The sequence below is a fragment of the Euleptes europaea genome, chromosome 21 (assembly GCF_029931775.1).
Source record: "Euleptes europaea isolate rEulEur1 chromosome 21, rEulEur1.hap1, whole genome shotgun sequence".
NCBI classification, from domain to species: Eukaryota; Metazoa; Chordata; class Lepidosauria; order Squamata; family Sphaerodactylidae; genus Euleptes; species Euleptes europaea.
In genome coordinates this window covers 6,767,182-6,785,786 of record NC_079332.1, presented here as the reverse complement: position 1 = coordinate 6,785,786, position 18,605 = coordinate 6,767,182, and the positions used below count along the sequence as shown (strand labels likewise).

The 18,605-nt window shown below is 48.6% G+C and overlaps 1 protein-coding gene across 1 annotated transcript in view; it reads right to left on the bottom strand.

Annotated features, from left to right (window-relative positions):
* Positions 1-18,605, bottom strand: part of SDK1 (sidekick cell adhesion molecule 1) — a 474,538-nt gene that overhangs the window by 122,790 nt on the left and 333,143 nt on the right. The window contains exons 19-22 of the mRNA XM_056866585.1: positions 16,385-16,577; positions 11,639-11,737; positions 4,618-4,809; positions 3,530-3,651 (exon numbers count right to left, since the gene is read on the bottom strand). Coding sequence (XP_056722563.1) covers positions 3,530-3,651; positions 4,618-4,809; positions 11,639-11,737; positions 16,385-16,577 — 606 coding nt within the window. The remainder of the gene's footprint in view (positions 1-3,529; positions 3,652-4,617; positions 4,810-11,638; positions 11,738-16,384; positions 16,578-18,605) is intronic.

Here is an 18,605-nt window from a genome sequence, read left to right as displayed (position 1 = left end):
GCCTTTGTAATTTATGTCCTGGCTTTCTTCTGAACGCACACAAAGATCGGTGTGAATTATTTAAAGGAGGAGACCTCCACATATATATTATGTAATATCTGAGGAGCCAAACAAGAAAGCCGTCCATTTATGTCACCATTTCCTTTACTGCTTTGCAAAAAAGAAAAGAAAAGATAAAAACCTGAAGAGAGCAGAAACTAAAAAAGCACAGAAGCCATTTTTCAGTCTACTGTTTTATAGCCTTTCTTGACTGGGATTTTTCTCCCCTCCAGCGGACACATACTTAAGCTATGCCTGGAGCCAGATTAAAGCTCTTGGGCTCCTTGACACAGCACTGCTCTGAAGGAGCCCACAGTATGATTAGGCCTCTTAAATAGCTGTCTGATGGACAGAAACTCAACAGCCTTTTTCATCATCAGATTCAGACAGCTGCACCTGTTAAATTCCTGCCCGTCATGAAACCAGAAAGCCTCTAGCAAAGAAAGAAAAGGAGAGCATCCCTTTGGTTCGGCCCACAACACCTTCTTGCACTGCGGCTCTTCAACCCTAATAACAAAGCCCAGCTCAGTTGAACACCGGTTCTCTTTAATCAGGAGTCCAGAAATCAACTCAGAACTTGCTGGAGGAAACGATAATGGTGCTGAGTCTGGAGGGAAAGACATGCATCGACGGGAGATAAAGACCAGGAACTAGGAAAAGAGGTTGAGGATAGAAGACCTTTTTCTAAGCTTTTTTTGCCCCCTTCCGAAAGCAAGAAGAGTAGACAGTCAAAAAAATAAAGATGATATTTTTTTTTAAAATGGGGGAAGCTAAACAGTTATTCCCCCTTCCCCCAGGCTTCATCACAGAGCTGACTGTGCACAGGAAAAAGACACATAAGAACACACACTTTTTAAAAGCTGGATTAGGCCAAGGAGCCCCGTGGCGCAGAGTGGTAAGCTGCAGTACTGCAGTCCAAGCTCTGCTCACGACCTGAGTTAGATCCCAACGGAAGTTGGTTTCAGGTAGCCGGCTCAAGGTTGACAACCTTCCATCCTTCCGAGGTAGGTAAAATGAGTACCCAGCTTGCTCGGGGGTAAAGGGAAGACGACTGGGGAAGGCACTGGCAAACCACCCCATAAACAAAGTCTGCCTAGGAAACGTCGGAATGTGACGTCACCCCATGGGTCAGGAATGACCCAGTGCTTGCACAGGGGACCTTTACCTTTACCTAGGCCAAGGACACATCCTGGTCCTGACAGCGGCCAGCTAGATCCCTTGGTAAGCTCACAGCTGGGGCATTACGGAAAAGTCACCGCCACAAATTACAGAGGTTCCATTGAGTTTGTCATGGCTGATGCCCATTAAGAGACAGATGTCCCACGAATCTGTTAGATCCTTCAAAAAAGAAAAGCCATGGCCAAATATTGCAAAGGATAACTGAAGCTGAGGCGTATTTTCAGACCCTTGACTTATTTTACCAAGCCCCATCCCCATATGATCTACGTGCAGCCAGTTCATTGTAACGTAACTAAAACATTCAACCTCAGAACATGATTGAGAATCAGAACCACCGGGTTGAAATTAAATCAAAAGAGTTTCCATCTAGACACTAACAAGAATTTTCTAACAGTCAGAGCGGTTCCTCAGTGGAACAGTCTTCCTTGGGAGGTGGTGGGCTCTCCTTCCCTGGAGGTTTTTAAGCAGAGGCTAGAGGGCCATCTGTCAGCAATGCTGATTCTATAACCTTGAGCAGATGATGAGAGGGAGGGCATCTTGGCCATCTTCTGGGCATGGAGTAGGGGTCCCTGTGTGTGTGTGTGGGAGGTAGTTGTGAATTTCCTGCATTGTGCAGGAGGTTGGACTAGATGACCTCGGTGGTCCCTTCCAACTCTATGATTCTAAGCCCTTTGCATCTTTCTCAGAAAATCATTTCCTCTGGTAGGCTTTTCCACAGGGCTGACATCGTAATAGAGAACGCATGGACTTTGGCAGATGAAGATGGGACGATCCTTGGAGGAGGAATCGCCAGCAGTGTCTTGTTCTGTACATCTTCAAGTACCAAGGCAGCGGTTTCCGGGGCTTACTTGGAGAAATATGGAGCTGGCTTCCATTAGCATATTGATGACCCCCAACCCCCAAACTCTGGCTGACCTCACTCAGTGGCCCGATTTAAATATTAAAGAGCATTGATGAGAGCCCCGAACCCACGCCGCCCCATAGGTCAGGTGCTGGAAAGATGACTCAGCATTTTCTAGGGATCTGACAACATCATCGACAAACCGCTCCGAGAATGAATATTTTGTTGATGCAGCAGAGGCGTAAAATTCTGTCTAGAACCTTCAGCACTTTCTCTCTAAATTATGAATAAAGCTGAAGAGGAGCCTTACACGTTTGTGTGCGATCGCTGTACTGCCTTAGTAAGGCTACATCGGACAGGTCTTGGAACATGTATCCGTTCAACACTTGTCCTGTAACGGAAATGCCGGCTTTCAAAACAAACCAAGCGAATCTATGAGTTGGCTCACTAACGGCACTCATGTGGGGGGGGGGGTGCATTTGCTCTAACCCCCCAACACAAGAGGCATACAACAGCGAACCTGCAATGCTAACCACAGAAAGAAACAAAAGAATAAACAAATGACAAATAAAATAAATTGCCGTCAAGCAACCTGAAGCGGCCTTCATACAGTCAAAATTCTGGCCGCTTGATGACTGGGTGGTTCGGGTAGATGTTCAGTCTGCCTGTATCGCAACAATTTGGGTGTGCGACTGCATAACTATTTGCCTGCAGCAGCTCTATGCCCCCCCTCCCACTGCCTCCAATTGTCAAAAGGCACGTAATTCAAAGGAACAAAAGTTTGAGATTTTGGAGCTGTCTCTGTGTGCCTTCTGAGAGCATCACTCAGCATCTGCCCATAAACTTGGGTGACTAGAATCACAGAATTATAAGAGTTGGAAGGGCCATGCAGGCCATCTAGTCCAACCCGCCCCCCCCCCCCCCCCGCTTGATGCAGGATCAGCCTAGAGCATCCCTGAAAAGTGTTTGTCCAGCCTCTGCTTAAAGACAGACAGTGAGGGGGAGCTCACCAATTCCCTAGGTAGCTGATTCCACTGTTGAACAACTTACTGTAAAAAAAAAATAATCCTAATATCCAGCCTGCAGTTTAAACCCATTATTGCAAGTCCTATCCTCTGCTACCCACAGGAGCAGCTCCCTGCCCTCCTTTAAGTGACAGTCCTTCAAGTACTTAAAGAGAGCAATTATGTCCCCCCTTAACCTCCTCTTCTCCAGACTAAACATTCCCAATTCCCTCAGCCTTTCCTCATAGGGCTTGGTCTCCCAGGCCCCAGACTAATCTTGCCATTGCTACATAGCAGATGCCGCTGGCCAGACAGGCACAAAACCTCTGGCACCTCTCCCTTTATCAGAACCCCTGATGGGATCCATTGATAGAAAAATCTAATGTTCATGATCCAGCAACTTAGAATCAAGCTCGATCAGTCCCATCCCATCAATTAAGATCCAATCGGAGAATCTTCTGCATACCTGGCCCTCCACTATCCATTTGGAGATTGATGTTTTCCCGTCATACCCAGGCCGGAACTGAAGCGTGGCAGAGCGAGGGCTGATGTTGGAGATGACTAAATTGGATGGCACACCAGGAAGCTCTGCACCAAAAGAGCAAGGCAGAAAGATAAAGAATACTGAGTCAGAGCGCAAACATACAGCATAACGATTCAATGGCGTGTGCAACTCCATTATTTTAGATGACAGATTGAACAATTGAAATATACTTTTGCAACGGCTATCAAAACCGCCTTGATATCTTAGGAGAGTATGCTCAAAAACGGCAAATGCCGGCTGCTGGGTACAAACTCGGGCTATCAAAAAACCCACATAATTTTAACGACAAAAACCTAAGGCCTTGTGACATGCTCCTGCTCTCTGCCTGCGAGGATCAGGTCATGGAGGCTCGATGCAGGGGAATGAAAGGCGAGAGCCGGTCGGCGTCCCCTCCTGGGCCTGCACCCCCACTAATCAGGTCCAAGGCAAACACAGGCCCAGGAGGGGATACCTTTACCTTGCTTGGGTTGACAAATATATTGAACTTTGCTTATGTTGACAAATATATTGAACCCCTGGTCATCCTGTGGCCCTGAGCTCTTCTCCAGTTTAAACACAGGAGAGAGGGGAGGAGAGGGGAGGACAAAGGTGATGTTGGCCAAAGCCAGGCTCCATGCTCCCTCCCTCTAGCTTGATGGAGTCCAGATTCTAAGCTCCTTCTCTTGAGAAATCCACACCAACGCAGACCTAAGTACAATGCCATCCCACACCGTGGCACCGTACAGTTAATCCGGTCGCTATTAACGGTGGAAACGACCTATCATCACGAGTCGTCACGACCTCCCTTGAATCCATGCTGTGCATACACCGCACGTACATTCAAACCGTCGCAAGTACGAACTAAATATCTTTGTAAATTACCTGCCTTGCTTCAATCTGCCTAATTCACTTCTAGATACGTGGCCTGCGCAATTCCAAACAGGACCCCCGGGCATTACGCACAAAAAATTCCATTACAAACATCTCGCCCATGCTTCTCAGGCTGTCGGAAGCGCCGCGGGTTTGCTCACCTGGGGGGACGCCTGATGAAATGGTAGATGAAGTGACCGCGCCGGTCCCTTTCGTAGTCATAGCTGCCACCTCGATGGTGTAGGTGGTGAGAGATGACAAGCCTGTAATTTTGTACTCGAGGGTTGTGTTAGCAAGAGTGCGAGCCAGGCGAGATTCATTCCTGCCGTATACCTCCCAGGAGATTTGGTAGCCTGGAAATAAAATACGACAAAGAAATCAAGCAGCTGTTATTAGTGACGCTTCCAAGGATGCTCTCTGTGCAGTCTCCAACATCTGTCAAAAGAAAGGGACTCAAACTTGGGCAAGGAACCTCCAGAGCCATTAACTTTCCTTTAAGGAGAAATGCACTTCCCCTCAAGGATGTATCTGCTTGTTAATCGGATGCCCACCGTAGCAGAGCAGACAACAGCATTCCATCCCCCAGGGAGTCAGGCTCTCCAGTCTACTGAGCAGGGTCTACGGCACCTGAAACCCTCTTCACAACTCTGTGAACTGTGGCATTGAGGTTGCCTCCTCAAAAGCCTTTTCCGGCATCAAGGAAATCCTCTCCAACGTTATAGTCCTTCTGTTTCCCCCCGCTAGTGAATACTCACAAGCCCCACAAAGTTTGCCTGCTGCACCAGCCCTAGGTTTCCAGATCTGAATGCCGTCAGGTTCGGTTCACCACCCAAAGACCTTCCTATCAGGCACGTGCAGGCACGTGAGAGCCCGCGTGGTGTAGTGGTTAAGAACAGTGGTTTGGAGCAGTGGAGTCTGATCTGGAGAACCGGGTTTGATTCCCCACTCCTCCACATGAGTGGTGGATGCTAATCTGGTGAACGGGGTTGGTTTCCCCACTCCTACACATGAAACCAGCTGGGTGACCTTTCGGAAGAAGGGGGAGGGAGAGATCTCTGTTCTCCGCATGAGCCCTTGTGCTCGTTTTTAGGCTGAGCAAACCATTCTGTCATCTTTTGCAAACCTTGTGCCGCAAATCTGTTGTCCTAATCGGCAAAAACACCTGACCCTCCATCCCATTTCTTCTATTGCAAAACTGCCTGTTTAAGTTCTTTATTTCCTAGCTCTTCTATTTCTCTCTGTCTTCCACAAATTTCCCAGGGTTTCAGTAACCTGAGGGGGGGGGGTTTAAGGGGGGTGTCTCCTATTTTGCTTCTGATTTCTCTTGTTCTCTACCTTCCCTCCCCTGAACCCCCGGTGACAACTTTATTCTCTCTGGAGCACACAGACCTTTCTCGTGACTACTGCAAAGAAAGAGAGAGCTGCAGAGAAAGTTTGCTTGATTACAACTGATTAGGATTAGGGCAAGAAAGTACAGGATGTTCTCGGAGCGATGTGAATCAAAGACGATTCGACCCTGACAGACCCCTTCTGCAAACCTGGATGGGGGTGACCGTGCTGGTTTCAGGAACAAGAAATGAAGATGATTTCCTCTGAATAACGGCATCACCAGCAGGTAAATGCGATAGCCCCATGCTGGTTCCAGACTCGGAGACTCCAAATAGAAAAGGGAGTAACTGAAACAATCTTTAATGACAGAACTGCCATCCAGGAGAGTTAAAGATTGTGTGTGCTTAGAAGAACCTGTGAGTCTTTCCTATTTTGTGTCCTAGTATATTTTAACTGATCCTAGGAACTGGACCTCTGTTTCCTTGAGTCTTTACTGAAACGCTCCCCTGATGGTCACAGTGACACCGAAGCACCATTCCTACGGGCTTGCTTTTGGATCCCATGAGAAACCCTCAGGACAATAACCCTGGGTTGAATTCAGCCTGGGAGTTCATTAGCCACTCTTTGTCTAGCCAGGACACAATCCAAAGCCACGGCTTTGAGCACGAGACTTCTTTCCCTCCCACCTCCACTGGAGTTCAATCACTTGCCATTCTCTCAAGCGCTGCAGGAGCCAGGCAAATTCGCTTGGCGTTCTCGAGCAGACGGACTCCCCTCGAGGCGCCCGCAAGAGCCAACGCATGACTTTACAACCAAAGTAGCACACCTGGGCTGCGAACGTCAGGCAAAAAAACCAAAGGGGTTGGATGAAGGCGAATAAACTTCCTTCCCAATAGTACAGTTCGTAAAGCACGGTGGCTTGTTAGGCTCTCTCAGGATGGTCGCCCAGAGGTGAATCAACGGAAGCTCAACCTGGGCAAGACAGAGGCGATGCTGAGAGGAGACACGAAGACTGCCCCGTTAGCCCATTCTAGATGCACGAGCCAGAGGGAGCAAACTGCACCTTTGCTTTAAACCATTTCCATTTATTTACTAGCTCCTTTGACCAAAGGTCTTGAGCTTAACCATGACAATAATACATAATACAACAGCAAATAATCAATTTACAATACCGAACATATACTTAAGGTCAAAACACAGTAAAATATAATTATTAAGCATAGTTACTAAACATCATTAAAACTATAACAATCAATATATTCCCCTGAACACCTCATTGAACTGAGATCATTCAAATCACAAAGTTTGATCCAACATTCAGCTTGGCCTACACACTTATTTGATTTTGACGTTTAAGCGACATCACCTCCGCCAAAAAACTTGCAACAGAACTAGTAATATCAGGGTGAATATCTCCCATTATGTGAGATATCACCCAGGCCTCTAAGGGAAGTTTGTATTTAGACAATATTGGAGAGATCCAACACAATCTAGGAGCTGACCAGTGCTGACAAAACAATAAGAGATGGTACAGAGTCCCAATATCTCCAGATTTACATTCACAAACTTGATCTGAGTATGGAGTTTTCGCAAAACGACTTGACATCTCTGCAGTTGGATAAGCATTTAATCTGGCAAGCATAAAGGCACGTCTATGGCCTGGGATTGTCAGCAAGCTCACATAAGAGGGCACGATCTCAGGCGGGGGGAACATTGCCGTGAGAACTTGGTCTGTTTTCAGGCACACAAACACATGAAGCCGTCTTATATACTGAGTTTATCAAGGTTGGGCTTGTCTATTCTGACTGAAAGCAGCTCTGCGGGGTCTCAGGTCACCGTCTTTCCCCTCACCTATTACCTGGTCCTTTTAAAGGGAGATGGCTTGAAAACCTTTTGCGCATGAAGCAGATGTTCTGCTGCTCAGCCGCAGCACCACTCCAAGGTACTGGCTTGACCATAAAAAGTCCTTTATGGGTTTGCGCTTGGGGAATCTGAAAGGATGTCTGCTCCTGTATGCAAGTTTGCACTCGAAGATCTGCCCACAAGACCTTGCTGAAGCTACCATCTTGGATGGAAGCAAGGTTGTCAACCCCGTGTCGGATCAGTCACTGGGGGCTTCACCTTGTCAGACGAACTGGCCCTGAGCAGTGCACCAAGCGCCTGTAAAGTAACTTGCCAGATAAAAAACAACAGTGGGTCAAACTGCCCAACTATTCAGCCAGTGGAAGAAGCCCTGATGCCAGGCGAGAGGCCAAGGCAAGGAAACTTGGAGACCTATGGTAGATATAAAGCAAATGCCTTTGGATGATGAAAAGTCACAAAGTGTGCCAGGTGAGTATTTGGGGGAATGGAAGAGGATTTCTCTGCCTCTAAGCCAGCAGAAGAGAGGAGCACCTCCAAAGATTAGCACCTCCTTCGTCTCCATAAGCTGCAGCCTAACTGAAACTAATGGCCAGAAGAGTTTCAGAAATAATTTTCTGTTGATCTGGAGTAAATTCTGCAGGAGGGAGCAGCGCGCCCAATCACAAACTGTCCCTCTGCATGCAGGCCCTCATAAATCAGAGTTTATCGAAGGAGAGAGGAAGACACTGAAATTTACAATGAGAGGAATGGGCAATTTACCAAAGCTGGCTGGCTCCCTCCTAATGCCCTCTGTGCTTTCCCTCTCTCATTCTGTGCGCCAGAATTAAAAACCAAGTCACAGTAAATGACATCTGCGCCCAGAAGTGATGAAGTGGGAGCCGTCCCGAGCGTTCTTTAAGATTTCTACGCAGCACTGTATAAGCCACTGAACCATTCCAGGGAAACTGATGATTTTGCCACCTCCCCAGCCCTACGCGCCATGTTCACCAGAACAGGGGGACTTTTTCTTCCTTATAAACCGTTCCCAAAGTGTCTTGAGCCTTGTATCTCCTCATAAATAAAAGGGACCTTTGGCTTTCCCTTCTTACATTATTGGGCTTGGGTACGGAAGCCGCTATCACACCGCACACGCGAGTCGGCTTTATACTAAATCAGGCCACTGGTCCGTCAAGGTTGGTAATGTCTACTGAGACTGGCAGCAGCTCTCCAGGGTCTCAGGTGGACATCTGCAACTTATTCACTTTGGCTCTCTCTGTTTGTGGTTCTGCAGAATGCCACCACACCTGCCCGTGATGCATCCAGGATCCTGACCTGGGGCAGCACCTCGGAGCAATCTTTTCCCGTCTCTTCTTGCTAATTTGCATTCCAGTTTGATACACTTCTGATTCAGGACCAGTTTCTATTTCCTCTCCTTTCCCCCTTAGAAGCTCCTTGATCCATTGATCTTGAGCAGCATAGTTTTGAATCTAATGTTTGGGGGATAAAAGGACTGAATGAAATTTTGCCACTGCCAATGTAGCCTTGGGATCCCTATCACTTAATTAAAAAGGCATTATATCAGACACAGAGGCACTGAATTTATGTATTAAGAGGAGAGATATATTGTGCTCTAAGGTCCTCATGGCACAGAGTGGTAAGCTGCAGTACTGCAGCCCAAGCTCTGCTCACGACCTGAGTTCGATCCCGACGGAAGTCGATTTCAGGTAGCCGGCTCAAGGTTGACTCAGCCTTCCATCCTTCCGAGGTTAGTAAAATGAGGACCCAGTTTGCTGGGGGTAAAAGGGAAGATGACTGGGGAAGGCACTGGCAAACCACCCCATAAACAAAGTCTGCCTAAGAAATGTCGGGATGTGACGTCACCCCATGGGTCAGAAATGACCCGGTGCTTGCACAGGGGACTTTTACCTTTTTAAGGTCCTCATAGAAACGTCATCCCAAGAGCACATGAGCTAATGAGTCAATGGAGGCAGAACAGCACGGACAAGTTCTTTCCAAGCATGGTAAAGTCAAAATTCTGCCTTGCATATCCATAACGATTTCCAGAACTCTTCCTTCTCTGTTGCTGATGCTGCCTCTGTGCCGTTCGCATGAGAGGAACAGACTCAGCACAGAAAACGTACATATGCTCTGCAAACCTCCCTGACAATTACCAAAACTGTCTTTCGCCCTGAAGAAGTGGCAGAAATAGCCATTTTTCTGCACATTACCAGTGACAGAAGAATGCCCGGCTTACATTTCAAAGGGCGCAGAAGTCATGTGGATAAATAGCAGGCCTGAGGCATGTTCATCAGTGAGAGCTCAGCGCACATTTTGTGCTGCTGACAGCTAAAGAAAATGAGTTCCTTTGTCGATTGTGCTAAATACGAAAGCTGTGCTTGGTCAACAGGGAACTGATGTGGTCAAGGCTTCCGTTCCGTCCCATTGCGTCAGGTCTGTTAATCTGAACAGGACTGCCTTCCTGCGGTCAAGCACGCTCCGTCACAGCCTGTGCTCAGGGCCTTTTTGGTTGTAGCTCCCAACCAGTGGAACCGCTTACCAGAGGAAGTCACCAAAGCTCCCATACTTCTGTCCTTTTGTTCATTATGACTCGGAGCTTCCACCCCATGTACTGGAAGAGCACGACGCACATTTTGCCATCTTATGTGAACATGCTATTTTTCAGCTTTGAGATGCGTGGGAATTTGCATCCTCTGAATTTGTGCACCAGGTTTTGGATCACGTGTGCTGAAGCTGAAAAAAATATACTCATTGCTCTGTTCACACAAAATGGCAAACAGGCATATTGAGAAGACTGCGCATAGCACACTCTCCTGACACGCAAACTAGGACTGCCAAAATCATAACAACTGAAAAGGGCCTTTGTAAAACAGAACTTTGTACCCTAACCTGGATGGCCCAGGCTAGCCCAATCTCACCAGATCTCGGAAGCTAAGAAGGGTCTTCCTCCCACTATCTGACTGGGATAAAAAGACTCAGATTTCCATTCCTACACACATCTGATGAAGGGAGCTTTGACTGTCCAAAGCTCATACCCTCAAAATCTTGTTGGCCTCTAAGGTGCTATTGGACTCAAATCTAACTGTTCTACTGCAGACCAACACGGCTACTCTCTGAAGTTCTAAACTTGGTGGTTGTTCACTTCATTTTTAATATTGTTTTGTTGTTATTTATTGGTTTTAAATATTTAACTGCGATCTGCCTTGAGTCTTCCTGAGAAAGGCAAAACCATAAACACCGCGAACAGTAAATTTCCACCTGAGTTATAACATCTCGGGCTATCTTGAGGCCCTTGGGCGTCACTCCGTACCATGAGCTCTTGATACCAGGCTCTCTAGTGGCCGTCCAGGCATTGAAGAATGAAGAAAAACAGAAAAAAGAAAAAGAATTGGTTTTTATATGCCGACTTTCTCTACCACTTAAGGGAGAATCCAACTGGCTTACAATCGCCTTCAACTCCCCACAATAGACACCCTGGGAGGTAGGTGGGGCTGAGAGTGTGTGACTGGCCTAAGGTCACCCAGCTGGCTTCATGTGTAGGAGTGGGGAAACCAACCCAGTTCGCCAGATTAACGTCCACCGCTCATGTGGAGGAGTGAAAAATCAAACCCAGTTCTCCAGATTAAAGTCCACCACTCTTAACCGCTATACCACACTGGCTCTCAGAAAGGGGTGGCATATGAATTAACAAGCTTCAAGAGCCAGTGGGAAACTGATTTCTTCTTTTCCAGTGGCCGTAATTGCATGATTGTCAGGTGGCAGTAATTGGATCTGTGCCTTCTCTAGCACCTCGGTGTTGACTTTTCAGCTACTGGGAAAAAATGGTAGCAGCACATCCAGGGTCTCAGCCAGAGGCTCTCAAGAAAAGCTGACCATATCGATCGCTGCAATGTGATGCACGCCTCCCCTCCTGTCCCCAAGTCCCCTTTCCTCCTCTGACGTTTCCCCCCTTTCCTGTAAAGACCTTCATTGCAGCTTGTTGCTGGTACTTGCCTGTAATTATGCCGTTTTTCTCCACAGGTTCTTGCCAGCTGACCTTGAGCGAAGTGTCCAGAATCTCTGTGAAACTCACATGCCCCACAGCGCCCGGCTCTGGCAATCAGAAACGGGAAATCTGTTACCGGGAGGAGCGACACCCCCCCCCCCATTTACTTTGGATCCAATTCAGGCGGCAGCTTTCGGGCTGAAACAAAAAATAAAATAAAATGCCTGGCCAGGGCCGGCAGAGAGCTGCAGAAGAAGGAGAATGGGCTCTTCTAGTTACCGCACAGGTGAATGATATCTCGCCCCATTCTCATCCCAGAGAATCACAGCACCAGAGAGAGAGAGTAGCAAGAGCAGATTTGCTCACTCTTGTTCCCTGTCTTTTCTCTTGATGTAATCTAATGAGAAAAGGCGGGCGGGCGGCATCCCTAGAAGCTACAGCTTTTGCCCAGGTCTCTGAAAAGCCTAATTTGTCTCACGTCCGCCATGGCAGTGCATGGCTTTGGGTGGGCCCCATTACACTTTTGCAAGGGCAAACCCAAGGGCAAGACCGCCTCCGCTCTGCCTGGGATAAACCTGCTCCAAACGGCTCTTTCAAACATGCTCGCTCTCAACGTGGCGATTCTTCAGCAAATGCATGCAACCAGGTGGAACTCCTAGAGGGATTTTTTTATGGCTGGAGCTCAACAGCTCTTAAAACAGCATTCCCTGGCGGGCAATGAAAGAGCGTAAAACAGAATGACTGTCAAAAATGAGCTGTCTTCCTTCAATCCTGGTCTTCGAGGGCGGGACCAGGGCTGATTTATATCCCTGTTCCCTATCCTCTCTTCAACATATTGAGGAAAGGGGTTTGGGGTTCTATATTCACCATGTCCCTGTTCTCGGGATCCCAGTTGGAGCGGACTGCCCTCCGGCGGCGCCCCACTTACCCCAGTTGCCAATCCACATTCTCTTTCCTGTCTACTATCATCCAGCCTCCTTTTCTCCTCCAGCTATGAAGAAGAAAAATTGCCAACAGGCACATTCTAGCCAACTGGCCAAGCTGCATCTGGAAATGCAGGGCAAACTGCGGAAACGATGTTTTCCAGTGTCGGGGAAACCGAAATATTATACAAAGAAAACTCCCGGTTCAGGAAGCGCTCCATGATGCACAAGAGATCTATTTAAGTTAATTGGGGGGAAAGACTTGCTTTAAACCAGCTGTTTGATTATCTCCACCATCTGAATGGAATAAAATGCAATGTATTCCCCCCCCCCCCCAGGGATTCAAGGACAGAATCTGCGCTTCGTCTCGAGACAGTGATCTGAGAAACGTTCGATTGGGAGTCAGTCGGCTTCTGCATAGCTACCCAGCTCTGGCTGAAGTAGAGAGTCCCACGTTTTAATACCTACTAGTCAGGGCAAACCAGCAGTGCTTCCGGTCACCTCTATATCAAGGCACCACTGTTATCAGATGCCCCTTGTTGCTGGCAGAAGCTGACACAGACACTCTTGGCTTTGCTATGGCCCCACCCTAACCTCAACAAGAACCAGGGATGCCACGGATGTGATGGGCAGGTGGCAAGCCAGAAGGAAGAGGGGTGTTACTTGCACATTCCTTTTCTTTTGTGGTGTTGCTTCCTTCTCTGGGCTGGGGGTCTCCACTCCTCTATATTCCCAGCCATGCCTGCTTCCCACTCCCTTCCCATGGCTGAGAAGTAAGACTTTACTCCCATACATGTCTTTATTCAGGACTAGGCCTTCCTCTTGCTCGTGGGCATCAGAGGAGGCCAGGAACTGCTTTGCTGCTTCTCACTCCACTCTTCTTGAGATATCGTCCTCCCCCCCCCCCCGGGGGGTTTGGCGAGGGGGAGGAAAAGACAGATTCCCCCTGAATTCTCATGCTGAGCAAATTTCCCAACCAATCAAATTGCAATTTTCTCTTGAAATTCCAGAATGGCCATGTGCATTTATAAAGTGCCAGAGACCATCTCTCTCTCTCTCTCTCTCTCTCTCTCTCTCTCTCTCTCTCTCTCTCTCTCCTCTCACACATTACAGCTCAAATTGTGGTTATTTACTACCAGTGATTTTGCCGCTGCAGAATCGTTGGCTCTCTCGCTCTCACTCTCTCTCCAAAGCAAGACAAAAGTGCAGGGAAAGACTCGAGAAAGATTACAATAATTTTCATTTCAGTGTTTGCACCTTTTTCCTTCCTAACGCAGAGACGGCTGTCAGGTAAAATAATAAAGCCACTCTCTGAAAAGCCCGCCTCAAAGGCCAACCATCTCGTGCTTTTCCATCCCAGGCCCGATGGAGGCTGGTGGCTCGGCAAGGGGTCAACTTGCCCCCTGCTGGGGAGGGAATTGCTGTTCGGGCCCTCTCTGGCAGCAAACAGAGCCCCGATTACCCAGCGGGGAGAAGAGAAGCATCCCTTTCCCTGCTGCACGGAGAGAGCAACAAAGCCCATCCAACCCAGAGTGGACCTGGAGATCAGGGGCCTTTCAGTCTACCAGGGTTACCAACTCCAGCTTGGCAAATTCCTGGAGATTTGAGGGTGGTGCCTGGGAAAGGTGGAGTTTGGGAGGGACCTCAGCAGGGATGAAATTCCATAGGGTCCACCCTCCCCAGCTGCCATCTCCTCCAGGGGGAGTGATCTCTGTGGTCTGGAAATGTAAGTCAGGGAGATCTCCAGGCTCCACCTGGAGGTTGGCAAGTCTACCTTGCGGGGAGAGTCCGGCATGACACAGAGGGTTGCAACAGGACGCAACGAAAGCATGCCAGCCTCGCCCACCTTTCCTGGGTCAGAGTGTGAGAAAACACAGAACCAAAGCCTTCCTCCATCTACCCGTTCCCTCCTGTGACGACAGCATCTCTCCAGTATGTCAAAGGGAGAATCCCTTCCCCTTGAACCTGGGGGGGGGGGGGAGCCTTCATGCAAAGATACTGAGCGATGGGCCCTTTTCTAATATTACGTGACCAACTGCACAAAGAAAAAGGATGAAGGAACTAATCTTGTGCACAGCTGGTGAGGGGGAAGTGGAGAGAACAACAGGCCGAGGGGTCGTGTTAGATGCAGTTGAGCTGGTTCCGTGTATGTCATGGGAATTTTGGAAGCCTGAAGGGCTCCTGCAGTATGTCATCTATGCGGCCATTCTGCTCTGCCTTTTTAGTTCAGAGTAAGCACGGTTCATGTTTAGAAGCTTCGCAGATCTCCAGCAGTTACGGCCAAGGGAGGGGCTCAGGGGCCAGGTCTGGGTCTCTGCCCAGTTCTGAAGCCTCTGCGATGAACTGGAACCAGGAAGAGCTGGCCTCCTGCTTAAGCTCCTCCAGCGCTGCCAGACCGAGTTCTCCTGCTCCCTGCGCTGCTCTTTTCCAGCCCCCGGAGCTTTCAACCATTTTTCGGCAGCACTGGCCCATGAGAAGATTGCTGCAGACTGGCGGGCCAATGCGCCCGGCAAACCGGTAACGCAGCTGGGGGTCCGGGGTGAATGGCTCCTGTGGGCCAACTGTGGCCCCAGCACTGCAGGCTGCCCACTGTTGGGGTTAGCAGGCAGTCATCCCTGTCTTTCCCACCTTGTCACTCCCATGGCCAATTTGTCAGCATTTGGAGTCAGGCTGAGGCAGTCAACAAGGTTCCCCCTTTGCAGCGAGAGTGACGAGCCCGCGGTTGCTCTCGGGAGCGCAGGGAGAGGAAATAACCGTGTCAAGAAGCCGTCCATTTCTCCTGCATTGTCTGGGTTTTTCTACCGCAGCAGGGTGAGATTTAGACAGGGAAGTGGGGAATTGGAGAGTTATTGCATTGCACACTGAAGAAAATGCTAAGTTTCCTCTACCAGCCTTTGCTATATCAAGCCAGGGGAAACATTCCTAATGTACACGATTACCCATTGATCATGCCATAACTTTTCCCTGCTTATTTTTAAAATAAGAATGGCTGAGAAGTAAAGGTTGAAGATACCTCTTTGGATCTGAACACATGAAGCTGCCTTATACTGTACCAGACCCTTGGTCCATCAAAGTTAGTATTGTCTTCTCAGACCGACAGCGGCTCTCCAGGGTCTAAGGCAGAGGTCCTTCCCATCACCTGCTTGCCTAGTCCCTTTAACTTGAGATGCTGGGGATTGAACCTGGGACCTTCTGCATGCCAAGCCGATGCTCTACTACTGAACTATGGCCCTTCTGGAACAGAAGGACACAGCATTCTTTGCATAGCAGCGGCCTACTTGGTGAGCTACCCTTATTACTTCAGTGTGACTCTAGGAATCGCCAGGAACTCTATAGTCTGAACTTCCTGTAAGTAGATAACGTCTTATTTTTCTTTTTAAATTTTTCTCCTGGGATGCTGCTCCTCCCAACCCTCGGTTTGTTCCACATTTTAGACATTTTGTGATGCCTCACTATGGAGACACACACAGTAGACAAATGGCACACCCCTCCTCCCTGTCAGCTTAGATTGTGCAGTGGCCCTGACTTATCAATCAGTTAGCTGATTTGTATATAACGAACGTGGTAACTGATACTTTTCATGAGTTCTGACTCAATTACCCAGGCAAAAGCTCTCCCCGGATGCAGAAATCATTTGCAAGGACAGCACTTCACAAGGGAAGCTCCTCTCGAAAAGACCCATTCTCAACCCACAGTTAATAATCCTTTGCATCGTTTGATCGATGTGATCTGGCCTAATTAGGAACCACATTTGAGGGGCAAATAAAGTTTGAATATGCTCATCAAGCGTCTCATCGAGAAGCAGACTAGGGATGAAATGGCTGTACTTACTGTCTTCATGCATTTTCAGCAGCAGCGGCGGACTCCGCGGCCCGTCCCCCGGGGTGGTGAAGCAGAGGATCGATGTGTAGTAGGCAGTGAACTTCTTCAAGTTGGTGATGTAGCCGCTGTGAACGCCATGGAAATCGGGAGTGATGGTGACTGTGGTCATCTCATCGGGTGCATCCATCGGCCAGGCCAGGAGCTAGGATGGAGGAAGAGGATCGAGACAGAGAGGAAACCTCATTATAGACGCCTCACCTTCGCAATCCCATATGCCTCACTGCTCAGACCTGATTAGCTCAATTGTAGAAGAGCAAACATTACAGGTTATGCAGTTGTCGCCACTTATGCTGTACATACAAGATTTAACCTTGTTACTGTGTTCACCAAAAGGGCTTGCATATTACCACCTGGTGACAGCCGAGGGGCAAATAACCAAGTGCCGCAAGGTAGAGTTAAGGATTTCTATAAAACTGACAGAGTATCCCTCCTGCTTGGAGAGGAAGGATCACAGGAGCAAAATTAGGAAAATAAGACCCTTGATCAACAAGGAGGGGGGAGTCATTTGGGTGTGAGAGAATAGAGGAGAAATAGAGATTTAGTAGAGGGGCTGTGGCATAGTGGTAGAGCCTCTGCTTGGCATGCAGAAGGTCCCAGGTTCAATGTCCGGCATCTCCAATTAAAGGGACTCGGCAAGTAGGTGATGTGTAAGACCTGAGACCCTGGAGAGCCACTGCCGGTCTGAGTAGACAATACTGACTAGGGAAGCAGCGGTGGCTCAGTGATAGAGCAGCTGGGTGACCTTGGGCAAGTTACAGCTCTCTTAGAGCTCTCTCAGCCCCACCTACCTCACAGGGTGTCTGTTGTGGGGAAGGGAAGGTGATTGTAAGCCGGTTTGAGTCTCCCTTAAGTGATAGAGAAAGTCGGCATATAAAAACCAACTCTTCTTCTTCTGCTGCTTCTAAATTTGCTGGGAGAAAGGAGGTCTAGGCCTATTTTAAATAAATGAATGATTCTTCCAGGAGAGATGCCAGGTGTGGAACCAGAAACCTCCGCAGCAGGCAAAGCACGTGCTCTAGGACTGCCACACTGTCTCCAACCTCGTTTTCTTCCTCAAAAGAGAGAATGGCCTGGCCTTTGAGCAGACCACTGTGGCGGCTGAGGCCCCCTGCTCTCTGCAAAGGGCCTTTATCCAGGATCTGTGAACGAGAGTACTCGAGCCAGGATCTCAAAGCCCGCTGCTTAATAAGCCCAAAAGAAAGCCGTGCTCCAAACGCTCTTAAGACTTGGCAGCCTTTCCCCAACTGGAACTGAAGTCAAAAGCCTCCATGCGGCTGAAAGGGTTTTTCCAATGCTCTCCCCTCATTACCTTTCGCGTCGCAAGAGTCCTCTACAGCTGAATGAGCCCTGCTCAATGATGTTAATTGTTGTTAATTGACACTAATCGACCCTAGGAGCAGGTAAACAAGGCACTATGTCCTGGCTGCTTGGCGCATGTGCGCGATGGCTTTACTGCCTTTGGGCAAAGACACATGGAAAGAAGCAGAAAGCTTCCTGTTTTTCTTATCCAGGTTTGGCAAGGGACTTGGTCAGAGTTGAAGGATTTATACAAAAGGACATACACTGGCCTGGGGGGTTAATGATCACCAAGGGGGGTGCAATGGCTTCAGAATTTTGCATTGGTCATACTCGGTGGTTTACAGAACAGCACACAAAAAGTCAGGCCCAGGAATGACTGAAATGATAACTGTTTCCATGGGAGTGACAGAAAGAGAGGGAGCGGACACACAAAGAACGATGCAGGGACACTTGAGGGATATGGGGACACCCTGAAGCTTCCTCACATCAAGTCTGAGTGCTGATGCACCTAGCTCAATACTGTCTACCCTGACAAGCAACAGCTCTCCAGGGCTGAGGGCAGAGAAAGAACTTTTCTCTCCCTTGCCACAAGAGACCCTTTATCCGGATATAGAATCATAGAGTTGGAAGGGACCACCAGGGTCATCTAGTCCAACCCCCTGCATAATGCAGGAAATTCACAACTACCTCCCCCCACACCCCCAGTGACCCCTACTCCATGCCCAGAAGATGGCCAAGATGCCCTCCCTCTCATCATCTGCCTAAGGTCATAGAATCAGCATTGCTGACAGATGGCCATCTAGCCTCTGCTTAAAAGCCTCCAGGGAAGGAGCGCTTACCACCTCCCGAGGAACCCTGTTCCACTGAGGAA